Source organism: Podarcis melisellensis (genome assembly GCF_964234715.1).
Source record: "Podarcis melisellensis genome assembly, chromosome: 1".
Classification (NCBI taxonomy): domain Eukaryota; kingdom Metazoa; phylum Chordata; class Lepidosauria; order Squamata; family Lacertidae; genus Podarcis; species Podarcis melisellensis.
In genome coordinates, this window is record NC_138528.1 from 15,688,441 (window position 1) to 15,701,629 (window position 13,189).

Genomic DNA, 13,189 nt, shown 5'->3' on the forward strand with positions numbered 1-13,189 from the left:
ATTTTGTACGATTAATAAAATTAGCTGAAGGGAAAGGCATCAAAGGTCTACAGCTACAGAGGCCTTCATTGGCGGTGATGTGTGAGAGCTGATAATTCACTATAAGAAAAACAACAACAAATTCACAATTTCTTGGAAGTTCCACTCTTGCTCTTGGAGTGAGGACTGAATACTATTGTCTCTTCTACTATTCTAGGAGCATTTATCAGAAAGGATAAATGAAACTGAGGGGCAAAAAGCAATTGATAAACTTTATAGGCTAAAATCAGTGGGTCTGTAGCCTATTGTGCTCTTTATTTGAATTTGATTCTCCAGCAAAAGGCAGCTGTGTATTCTTCACTGTAACTATAATAGTCTACAATGTTGCTCAAACAAGAGTTGAGCTTTTCCAGATGGCTCTTTGTGTCTGCGCAAGAGAGAACACACACCACCTTGCTTCCTGGTAGATGGAAAAATACTATGTCTGTTGTTTACTGTAGAAGGAGGGAGGGGAAGACACCCAAAGAAACACTGCACACACCTACAAAGCAGTATTTCAACCCGCAGCTGAAAAGTGCATGCTGGAACTATTCACTTTAAACATTTGAAAATCGCCTCGCTGATGGAGGTATTTTGAAAGTTAAAAACATAGGGCTGTTTGCAATTGTGTCCCTCCACCAATGGGAAGGCTCTTTGATCCAGAGGAGGCCTCCACCAGCTGGGTGGTGAGGGGCACAGGAGGAGAAGCAATTTTTGTACATTCCTCCATCCTCCCATGCCACCTACAGGATTGTTCCAAAGGGGCCCCTGAGCCCTTGGAAGCAAATTGGGGGATGAGGTGGAGGGAGCTGCTTCAGAGGGAAGGGGAATCAATGAAAATACTTCTCCCTTTCTGCTAATGCAAAGGTGGTGCCTTTCATTTGGCTTGCCAACCCCGACCCAATTTCCTTGCAGCACCAACAAAGCAGGTCCCCCCCCCCCGCCCCCCGCTAGTTTAGAGTGCTCTAGAAACAGGAAGGAGTGCTCTCATGTTTTCCAGCTGTGGGGACATTATTTACATTTATAAACCACCCCTCATTCCTCAGGATCTAAAAGCAGTGGACACACACAATGGAAGCATATAACAATTGATTGAAGCATGATTCAAAATCGCATTACACCAACAGTTCAGCAGAAGCATAATAAACAGCCCTACTCACTCACAGAACTGAAGCAGGTAAGTATACCATGGTGCTGGTAATGCCAAGGTTGAAGGTTTGATCCCTGTATAGAACAGCTGCATATTTCTGAATTTTTCAGACTAGATTATTCTCAGGGTCCCTTCCAACTCTACAATTCTATGATTCCTTCCTGTTTCTGGAGCACTCCGTTTCGCTAGCAATGGCAGTGGAAAGAGGAAAGATATTTTGTTCACCTTTCTCCCCAATCACTTATTTTCCCTTCACCCCATCTTTGTCAGATTATCCTCCCCACTGTGGTGCTGGGTGATGAGGAGGAAAACTGAGCACCTCTGCTCTAGTTGAGAGGGGGTGATGGGGAGGAAGCTGAAGCTGCTTGCTGTACCAGAATGACTATGATGTGATTTTAGTGCTCATTTTGGGGTTTATTTAAGGATGAATGCATCTGTGTTTGTGTGTGTGTATGGGGTGGCCACAATCACTTTTTAACCACACCCACAGTGGCATGCTCCCCGTGGAGGGTTTGCTAGGGGGTGACACGGCTCTTGGGACAAAAAAAGATTAGCTTCCTCTACCCTAATGAAAGCCTTCACCGGATCAAAGAGCCTTTCATCAATGAAGAGACACAACTGGATACAACCCACAAAAATCTCAACTTGCATATGCAAAAAACAGAGCAGAGGCATATTAACACCCAAGTAAAATGAAAAAGAATATCCCAGAATGAAAGCAAGCCACACTCAGTATGTCCTTATAATCAAAAACCTTTAACATACTAGCTTTATCTTTTCCTTAAAAGGCAGGAGAGACAAGGCCTGGTGAATGTTACCTGGGAGTTTATTCCATAACCTTTTTATTTTTTTACTAAATCCTACCCAGCCTTGACAGTAAGGCTCCAGAGCAGGTTACTACAATACAGTCATATGATATTAAAATTGAATAAAACCACGCCAAAACAAAACTGAATAATATACAGGAAGTGACCATTTTGTACGCATTCAGCTGATGTGCGACCACGGATGCCTGTGCCCCATTTGGACCTGGAAGAGGGTAAAACAGGGGCATAATGGGGCAGGCTTATGCATGCTCTGCTGGCGCTTGCAGGTTCCAGGAACGGAATCCCTGCACAAAATGGTCAACACCTGTATATCAAAGAACAGACAAAGGAGCTGCAAGTAGGTTAACGGTCAAAGGCCAAACTAAAGTGGGACATCTGATACCATCATTTTAAATGTGAAATCCAATTCTGGTTGAAGTTGAGCGATTTTATCCCTAAAACGTCTTGCAAAATTCACACAAAAGATGCCAAAGCAACACTCTCCTAGCCAGATGGCAAAGGCCAATTCACCATTCATAAGAAAAGCTCTTCTGGACAGCTACTTGTGGACACTAGGATGGGGGAATTCTGCAGCACACCTGGGAGTTTAGTAGCATGATAGATCTTTCATTTATTTTATCAAGAGTCTGCTACAGCACAGTGAAATTAAAGTGAGCCCAAAATGCAACAAAGCCATTCCAACCACCTTAATAGTTTTCAGAAGCAACCAAAATACACAGACATTCATTTAAGTCAGTATCAGGCTTCTAATATACAACAAAATCATACCTATTGCTAAACAACGGACTTTGTAAATGAGGGTGGCATTTCTGTAACATTTGGTTAATTTTATCCTTTTCCTATATATACTCAGAATTAGTTTGTAAATTATTAAATCAACACTCTTAAACGAAATTCAAAGGCAGAATCATTTACCTGTGGATGGTAGACACTCAGTGATTTCACTTTGTGCAAAGGTAATAATACCTTTAGAAGGAAAATTTTGTGCTCTTCTTTTAATGGTAAGGCAAATCCATTAATTATACTAAAAAAGAGGAGAGGAGATTTAGTGTACCATAGTTTTTAAAAATATGTTACATTTTCATCGTAAAATCTTCTTGAAATCACTTTTATTCTATTGTTTCATGACATGTTTTTCACTCAAATTTCATTCTGAATTTACGCAGTACCTAAGTACAATGCTCACTGCAAGCAAGAGCAAAACTGTAGAGACTTATGTATTACAATACACAGGAATTCTTTGACAGGTTTGTCTGATCCTGAAGTACTCCCACATTTTTTGTTTTCACCCCGTAAGTGCTAGCGATTATTTTAAACCTAGATAAGCTGTACAAATTGTACCAATTTCTTCCAATCCAAGGTCCACTCTCACTTTCTTTGAAAGTCATTCTGCTTTAGAGCACAAATAGTAACATTATGATGCGTAACTATTAAGCAGCTTACCTTCCCAATATTTCCAGTAATTCTGCAATGCCATTGTGATGTTCTGTTTCATAAATAAACCTGACAAAGCAAATACGTTATCAGCAATGAGGACAGTCAGCATCTGTTTGGTAATATGTCTAGCTCAAGTTGGATAAGAACTTGAGGAACAGCTGCCATTTATTTTAAAATTATACCAGAAAATTTTGTGTTCAATACTCTTGCCTAACTAAAGGTTCTATCTAGTTTTTAGGCCAACTCTTTTCTGTGCCTATCCTTAACTTTGTTCTACTGTTTATATACTTTCTGTATAAACTCATTTAAAAGTGTTTTGATTTGCTAAAGGTAGTGCAACACAAAAAATAGTGGTTTCCAAGCTGATAGAAAAGAGTTTAAATGAGTTTTGCTTACTTCTGCTATAGTGTTACCACCAATTATTGCCCAGGGTGTATTAAAGGCAATTAAAATACTGCAAAGGTGTATCACATTCTTCCATGTCATTAAGCAACATTTGGGAAACAGGGCAGGAATATACAAATAGTGCTAGTTGTAAAAATCTTAGATTTACAAAAAGACTAATAGCTACCTTGTAGATCAGCTAGAATTCGAAAATACTCTGAGAGGGATGGAATTAAAGTTAGAATGAAATCAGCAGAGAATTAATGCAGCAAACTTTACCAATTTATGGGGGAGTAATCCCTACTGAATTCAGTGGGAATGTCTTCTGAGTAGACATGCACAACATCCCACTATGTAGCCCAGTCTCCATTTGGTTACTATCATATGGCAAGCTGCACTATATCTATAGACTTGTTAACATAACAACTTTACATCAAGGAAATAAAGCTCTTGAAACTTTAAATATATATATATGCATTTATCAGCTTCTTCTTTTTGCTGGTGCCACTAATAAAATGTGGGGGACAGGCGAACCCTAACAAACTAAAATAATAATACTGAACCAAACAATGAGCTCATGAAACCCACAAAAAACAACCATCTGGTATATTCAGTGGCTGGGGAAGTTCTTTAAAAACTATGTTGTTAAGGGAATGTTTTAACTTGCTGATAAAGAAGAAGTAGAAGAACAGCCTAGGAGGTTCCCTGGCAGCGAGTTCCAAAAAGTGGGCACCACTATGAAGAAGACCCTACAGCTTGTATCAGTGAATGACAGAGCAGAGACCTGGCTCACACATTACATGAAACCATGGTTTAGTGCAGTGGAGAAGAGTGTTGGACCAGGACCTGGTTCACATGCAACCATGAAGCTCATTGGGTGACCTTGGGTCACTCACAGTTTCTCATTTGAACCTACCTAACAGGATAAAATGTGAGGGTAAAATGGGGGAGGAGGATCATGTACGACACTTTGAGCTCCTTGAAGGAAAGGTAGGATAATGAAGGAATAAATTCCAGTTAATAAACTGTGCTTTAGTGTTATGTGGCAACCCAAACTCACACCTTAACTATGGCGACATGCCCATGATGGAATATCAGAATTAAATATATATTGATTTAAGAGTGGAATACACAGTATCATGGATTTCACAACGGCGTATGCCATACATTGTGCATTCCATCCCTAAATCAAAGCTTTCCCATCAGAAGTGTATTATACCCTGCACCTCTTCTTTCTACAGAAACTCTTATCCGGGGGGGCGGGGGCGGGAGGAAACACTCATCTAAAATATTGGTGTTGGCTCTGTATGGCCAAAACCTGCTGAATGCAGACAGATGAAGCTTACTTGCTATTTTTAGTCAATGCCTCTGTCCGCCCCCACCCCAAAGTGCGTATTTGTTACCATTTGTACAGAAGATAAGCTCCCTCTACAGCTGGTGCTATTGTCTCTTATGGATGAACTGGCAAAAAGCTGTGGCGCAGTTGGCATCAGGCTCTTAAAGGAGCAGTACCATATATTCCCTTTTGGGAAAACTACCCAGAGGGAAAAGCTGTAGAAAAATGAGCTAAAAGCTGGCAGAGTTATTACAGCTCAATATACCTTGGGGAGAAAGGGGAGTGGGAATAAAGAAATCATATAGGTTAAAAAAAAATATTTTTTTGGTCATGTTGGAAGAATAGTGCCCTGCTGCAGATATGCTGGAAAGATAACAAGTTCAAAGGCCATATGTCAATACAGTGGTACCTCGAGTTAAAAATTTAATTTGTTCTGGAGGTCCATTCTTAACCTGAAACTGCTCTTAACCTAAGGTACCACTTTAGCTAATGGGGCCTCCCATTGCTGTGCGATTTCTGTTCTCATCCTGAAGCAAAGTTCTTAACCCGAGGGACTATTTATGGGTTAGCTGAGTCTGTAACCTGAAGTGTCTGTAACCCGAGGTATCACTGTACACACCTCTTTCCAAACCACTTTTAACAAATGCTATGTGCGTATACTCACTGTACACAGCACGGGGAGGGCAGGGGGATAATAAATTTAACAACTGTATTAATTCACATGACAGAATGTGGTCATGGGGGATTGGAATAAGTTGCCATAGGTAAATGAAACAGAACTCCAACCTTAAGGAAACAAGGAAGCTTGACCTGAGCTTTCAAAAGGTAAAGCATAGAAATTGCCAAAGCTGACCAAAAGCACATTCTTAATGAAAGCTAATTCTGTACTCAGAACTTTTAACATGTTATTCCCACCCATAATTCGGTTTAACCGGAGCAGCAAATTAAAATAATGCTAAAGTCATCGTAAAAAAAGGCTTACCTGCAGATTTAATGAAACACTGCCAACATTTGAGGGGAGCAGGGCAGTACCATCAAAGTTACAACATTTCTAAAATACCTTACCCAGTTAATTTGCATCGGCACAGAATGAAAACATACCTATAAAATATATTGTTAATTTGCTTCCTGATGTAAGCTCTTAGGCCTAAGAATTTCCCATATATTCTGTGCAGAGTAGTCTTAAGAAAATCTCTTTCTCGAGGATCTTCGCTGTCAAAGAGCTCTAAAAGCTGCAAGAGACGCACATTTACTTGTTTAATCTATTTCAGATTAATATGGATTTAAAGTTTGAAGATATATTCATTTTTTAACCTCACCTGCAATACAAACTTCTGATCAATATATTTCTTAGCTATATTAGGTTGGAAATCTGGAGATTCTAAAAATCTTAAGAAAAATTCATAAACAAGCTGAAAAAGATCCACAAAAAAATTAGTTTTACAACAGAAATGCAACTTGAATTTTGAAAAGCAGTTAAAAATAGTACTCAATTTTAAACACCATTTAAAGAAAAACTAAACAGCATTAATCGCTTCGACTTCCTAACTGTATACATTCCCTCAATTTTTTTTAATGAGCATAAACCACCCAGAACTTTCCCTGCCCAAGCACCTCATAGGAGCTCAGTTACCTAGAGAAAGACACAAATTAAGGCTAATAGTTGCCAAAGCTGGGCTGAAACAAAACACAACTGCTGGTAAATCCCTGTTGGAAGGAAAAGAGGTGGGAAATTGAATACAGCATACCTTGGCTGACCATATGCAACCCCCGGCCTTTCTGCTACCCACCCCAATCCAACACTCGAATACTTTAGTTAAACCAGCTCAGTGTTGTGTGTACACTCTATTTGTGGGTTTTTGTTTATATAACAGTGGGCACCATGCACCTTACACTTTTAAAAAGAGCTTATGTCTCAAAGCTATAACCCTACAAGCCCAAAAAGGCCCAAATCAATTACTGTAATATACATTCATTTATATTTTTATGATTAAAGTATTACACTAAACCTACATTGACATAACCAAGTTACAGTTCATTAACATTTATGTCAAACTGCAGTCTTAAAAGGTGTAAGCTATCCATTAGAAACTTAGAACAGCAAACCAGTGTGTTGAGCGTTCAGATTTAAAACCTTTTGTTTTACAGCAAGTTAGTCCCTCTTTGTTTAGTCAGAGAAACAAAAAAAAATTTGTTTGTATAGTACCTGTAAGTGAGGCCAGGCGGCTTCTAAGGTTGGTTCATCCTCCTCTGGGTCAAATTCTGCTCCCGTTGGATTGGATGAAGGTGGTAGTGTGCGAAACATGTTAACTGCAAACTAAAAATCACATTTGTCTAAGTGGCATTACAAGAAAATCCCATTTAAAAACAAAACAAAAAAAATTAAACAGGGACATCCTAACAAGTGTAAATACACAGCAGAAAAAAAATCTTATTCCAAATACCACCAAACAAGTTTTGCTATTCTGCATTTCTTTCTCCAAGTTTCTATCTCTCGCTACCCCAGAAATAATGTAACTTCATTTGCTTTACATAAAGAAGGATCTTGCCTCTAGGACAAGTCCAGTAAACCAGAGGGAAAGAACACTGTATCTTGGAAGCTCTTCTGTAAATTACTGTCAAAAGGGTTTGTAATTATTTTTTAAGAATTCCCATGTATACTAGTATTCTGTTCACTATCAAGACTATTAAATGTTAAGAAGTGTTTTTAACTTTATTTAAAAGTTTGTTAAAGAAAAAAATTAAAAGGGGGAAAGAAAATAACCAGCACATTAGCCATACCATAATATCAATATATTCATCTTAGTTTACACATACAGAGAGATACAGTTGTACCTTGGTTTTCGAACAGCTTAGTTCTTGAACGTTTTGGCTCCTGAATGCTGCAAAGCCAGAAGTGACTGTTCCGGTTTGCGAACTATTTTTGGAAGATGAACGACCAACGGGACTTCCACGGCTTCTGATTGAAAGCTCTTGCAGCCAATCAGAAGTCGCGCTTTGGTTTCCGAACGTTTTGGAAGTCGAACTGACTTTCAGAACGGATTCCGTTCGACTTCCAAGGTATGACTGTATATGCTTCTGAAACCAAAGTATTAAGACGTATTTTTGTTCTAACTACCACATGCAGTCCTAAATAACAGTGCAGTGGTAAGTCTGCAAGTATGACCTGGGAAGACCCTGGTTTAAATCTTAGCTCAGGAATAAACTCACTGAGTAGGCATAAGGTAGACAAATATCCCTTAGCCCCAACATTTATCTGTAATAGGGGAATAAGACTGGCATACTTTACAGGATGTTTGTAATAGTTACTGTGATTTGGTTTACAGTGCCATCAACAGAGAGACACCACCTGCTCTTTTTCCAATGAATTTTGGGGGAGACAGCAGGAGTCACAAAGTGGTGTCTGAGATGAGTAATGGAATCAGAAGCAACAACCATTAAACTTAAACCAGATGAATCAGAGATGCTTTCGATCAAAAATATGACTGGACTGGGTATAGGTATATTTCCTTTGTTGAATGGAGTACCACTCCCCACTTAAGGATCAGACTAGCACTGCTTCTAGATGTTCAGGTGATGGAAGTGGCCTGTGACACTTTCTGCCAATTAGTTGGAACTCCAGCTGTGCCCGTTCCTAGAGAAGAGATCTTTTCTAGTTACTCAAGGTCTGCTGATATTCAGATAAAATTTACTGTAATGTGCCTTACAGGAAGTGGCCTCTGAAGAGTGTTCAGACACTTTAAACTAGACCACAATGTAGCTGCTAGACTGCTGACAGGGGCTTGCTTCTCAGGTAAATCAATCTGATTTTATGCCATTGATGAAGGCTTCTAGTTGCTTTTCGGGCCTGATTCAAAGTACTGCTTCTAACTTTTAGGTCTCTTAAGTGGTTTGGGGCAGTAACGTCTCAAGGACCATCTTCTCCCATATGAACTTAATCCATACGATTATGTCATATTCAGAAATGGTTCTGTGTGCTCCTTCACTTTCTAAAGTGGGCTGGGCATGTAGGATAGGAGACCCAAGCATGACACGTTCTTAAACCAAAGCAGTTCTTAAACCGAAGAGCGCTTTCCCTAATGAGGCCTCCCGCTGCTGGTGCCCTTCCACCTTTCGGCTTCTGTTTGTAGACCAAGGTAAAGTTTGTAAACTGGAACACTACTTCCGGTTTTGCAGGGTTTGTATACCGAACAGTTTGTAAACAGGGCTGTTCTTAAACCGAGGTACCACTTTAGTAACATCAAGGTTATAGGCTTCCCCCCTCACTAATGATTTTAGGATGGTATTTTCATGGAGGGCCTCTGGGCTGTGAAATAGTGATGTTGTTTGCTTTGTTAATTTTGCAAACAACCCCCCCCCCCGAGTTTCCTGCATATATCAGAGGATTTGGGGAGAAGACAACCTTTGTTATGCCCACAAGTAATGGGTTTGGCTAGCAAGCAATGCCAAAATTAGTGGATTATTAACTCTCTCTTTTGTAAATTTAGAACATACAAATGGATCATCGAGATTCTAGCAGTAAAAGTAAACTTTGAAAGATTTATACAACACACTTGATGCTGCTGCAAGTATGGTGCTGTTACATTTTAGTTATAAAAGACAAGTCTGAAAGTACAAAGTGAACTAAAAATCCAAGCCAGTGTGTTATGCAGGAAATGAAGTGTAAAGAAAACCCTTTTAAATCAGGGGTTCTTAATATTCCAACTGCAGCCTCCTTTTGAGGGTGAAAAAATACTGACCCCCATCCGAAATGGCAGTGCAAGGGCAATGCCCGTTACAAAATGACATAATTTCCTCTTCTGAAATCAATATTACTTTTTGCCACATCAATTTCCTAGTAGCAGGGAGTCCCATAGCAAAATACAGCACTGATTTTGGAGCACTGTGACTCACACACCCCATTCTTAATCTTATAATACATCATATGCAAATTTAATTATAGGTCACCTTTCGGGGCACAAAGTGGCTTACGTTTCAGTTTAGGTACAATCTGAGAGGCATGTGGAAACAGGCAAAATATTTCTTCTCCTCTCTTGTCGTTCCCCTACTTCTCCCTTCACGCTTTACTTCTACCTTTTTCCCTCCCCCCCTTAACTTCCCCCTTCTTTAATCTCTGGCCCTTTCTTCTTGCTGTTAACGGCTTCCCTGTCTTATACACTTCTTCTCTATTTCCAGTTTATTACTTTTAGAATATTTTAATATTAATACGTTTAAATATATTCATTTTACTTCTCATTTCCTCAAACAGTCCCTCTGGCCTCTTCCCTTCAGAGGATGGAGAAGAGTCTTCCTGGCTCTGCTGCAGACTCAGCAGGAAGAGAGAACCGGGGTGTTGAGTGTGCAATGTGAGAGTCAGAGAAAAGCGGAGGAGAGCTTGAAGACTCAGCAGTGGCCCTGGGTGCTTCTCCTCCCTCCTCTTCTCCTTCATGCAGTATGTTTCCTTTGCCTCCCTCCTTCCCATTTTCTTTCTTCTGTCGCACTTGGCCATTACCTCTTTCCTTCCTATCTAGTCCTCCGACATGGTGCGCTACAGCTTCACTCTTGCTTTGCTCTCCAACCAACTCCCACTGCCCCACATGCCTATGTAGTGCACATGTAGGGAGCTGCCCCTGCAAGCATTCAGCCCACCAAAAAGGCTATTGCATGAATTAAGGGGCAGGCTGTAGCCCACCTGACAAGTAGTCTGAGGCCCACGGTTTGAGGAGCACAGTTCTAGAACCTAGAGAGCTTCAATTATGGGGAGTTTACTCAGAAACAAAAAGGTTGTTTTAAATAAATAAATAAATAAATTCCATTTAAATCACTTACCATATGTACTACTTCTGGGTAAATGGGCTCAGTGATTACATTGCGGTTATGCGTGATGTACTCTACCATTTCACTCAAAGCTGCTCTTTTTACTTCCTTCCACTTCAGGTCACTTAGTGGATCAGAAACGAAGTCGAAGAGGACGCAACATTGTCGCAACTTCTGAATAAAAAGCTTTTCTTGCTCTCCAGGGGGTACATCTGAAAGGAGTGAAAATATTGCGTTATTGCCGTATTGTGTTTATGCAGTACAGTCTTTATTGTCTGTAAAATATTGTATTGTGGAAGACTGCAATGAACTTCCCGAAGAGATAACGATTTAGCTGTAAAAGTTTTGTGCCATAGGTGGTGTATAACCTATTTTTCCAGCCTCTCTATTTACTTATATAGACGTGTATCGTGTACTTTTCTCATTATTAATCGTTACACATTTGTAACTAGAAAAACGGGGTGTTTGCTTATGCAGTGGTAAAACACAGGACATGAAGTTCACCTAGGACAAGTTAGCTCCATAGTTTAGAGCAAATAAAACTATGTATAGATGGGAATGGTGGCTTGGCTTCATTTCCACACATTTGAACCCCATGTGGGGCCCAAGATTCTTGCATTGCAGGGGGTTGGACTAGATGACTCTAGTGATCCCTTCCAACTCTACATTTCTATAATTCTATGAATCTGGCTACATACTGCAGAATAGAGCAGTGGAGTCCTTAGGTTGTAAAACAAGACAGTACCATTTCAGGTGGCAAAATCACGTTTTTAATGCTTTCCTATACAGTAATCTCCCTATAAATACAGAAATGTGATAAAATGTTATCTTTAATATGTTGAGTTTCCTGCTTCTTGCAGCTTTTGTTTTAAATGCAGAGGGATATTCAAAAATGACATTGCCCACCAGAAAATTGAGGTTGTACAATCCATTCTTATTATCTCAGGGTTCAAGACCAGGCCTCAGTCTCTGGAGTGAGGTAGGATTTCTAGTGACAAGACAGTAATGTCTTGCTTGTAAAACCCAAGTCTCGTTTACTAGCACATATATAGCAATTTCAAGCAATGTCTTCTTGCGTAAATTAGAAAACATCTAGCTTTCATCTGTGCTAAAGAAACATTTTGCACATTTTAACAGGGAAGCTTTGAGAAGTCAGCACTTTCCTGAAAATACAGGAAATGAGACTCCCCGTGCTGATACCTTCAATTTACACATGTGTACAAAGGCAAAGTTCCTTGAAAATTTAAGTTACTCATACCTTCTAGTTCAGCATGTAATGTCTTGTGCAAGCAATTTGCAAAATATATTAATTGAGCAACCAAAAATGCCAAGTCAATTAAAAAGTTTTATTCTGGGCAAAGAAAGATAGCTTTTATTAAAATTCCACGTATCTAGCAATTCTGAGCTGCATCTTCAAAATAAATAAAAGCATCAACTTAACCGAACAGTCTAGAAAGCACACACTGCAAAGTGAAATTCAATTACAGCTTTCGTCAGTGTTACTAGGAGACCATTGATAGCAAAGAGCTTGGTAACCACAAAGAAGGTGCTAGATGACAGCTATTTAAGAACAGAACACCATTCTTAAGACGGCTGGCAGGATAAGAGCCTCGCTTTAGCCAATTCTAAGACCCCAAACAACTAAATATAAAGTAACACGGGTACCAAACTCACAAAATAGAAATGATTTTAAAGACATTTGACACTCCTGCAAAAATTTAACTTTAAATTATCTGCTTTTGGCACCTTTTGTCACTTCACATTTATTTAAAATATTTATAAGTTGCAGCTTCTGATAAAGAGGTGCACAACCTGTAGAATTGACAGGATTTAACTCCCCCATTCATCACTTGAAAGGGTGGTTCAACCTTGCCACACTAACTGGGTGCCCCAGTTCCCCGCTGAGAACAGGTGCATGCAGTCAAAGCAGAACTTAACTCCACCCTTCTGCCCACCAACTGACATCACAAGGGGTGTCAGCTGATGGGCAGGTGGGCACATTGTTTTTTGGGGAGGAGGGGGAATGGTCTTGTGAGCCATCTTGGGACTCAAGATTGGCCTTAGGCCAGAGGTTCCTCACTCCTGGGCTAGAGATTGCAATAGCAATTCGAGATAGCCAACGGGCTCACCAGTTGGTCATGGACTGTGGTTGGAGAATATAATTCCTGTTGATGCTAAACCAATCAGAACATCCCACACAGTGTATGCAACAACCATTCTAAGTTCTAATATGAATTACAA

At 39.8% G+C, this 13,189-nt stretch overlaps 1 protein-coding gene across 6 annotated transcripts in view; it reads right to left on the reverse strand.

The window, feature by feature from the left end:
• The window catches only part of PPP2R5C (protein phosphatase 2 regulatory subunit B'gamma), a 75,748-nt gene that overhangs the window by 14,949 nt on the left and 47,610 nt on the right, over nt 1–13,189 (reverse strand). For 5 of the 6 annotated variants that reach the window (XM_081911950.1, XM_081911948.1, XM_081911953.1 and 2 more), the window contains 6 exons: nt 10,961–11,160; nt 7,359–7,469; nt 6,472–6,564; nt 6,254–6,384; nt 3,439–3,498; nt 2,911–3,019 (listed from right to left, as the gene is read on the reverse strand). In XM_081911950.1, the coding sequence (XP_081768076.1) occupies nt 2,911–3,019; nt 3,439–3,498; nt 6,254–6,384; nt 6,472–6,564; nt 7,359–7,469; nt 10,961–11,160 (704 nt within the window). The remainder of the gene's footprint in view (nt 1–2,910; nt 3,020–3,438; nt 3,499–6,253; nt 6,385–6,471; nt 6,565–7,358; nt 7,470–10,960; nt 11,161–13,189) is intronic. The other variant, XM_081911949.1, reaches the window with a different exon arrangement.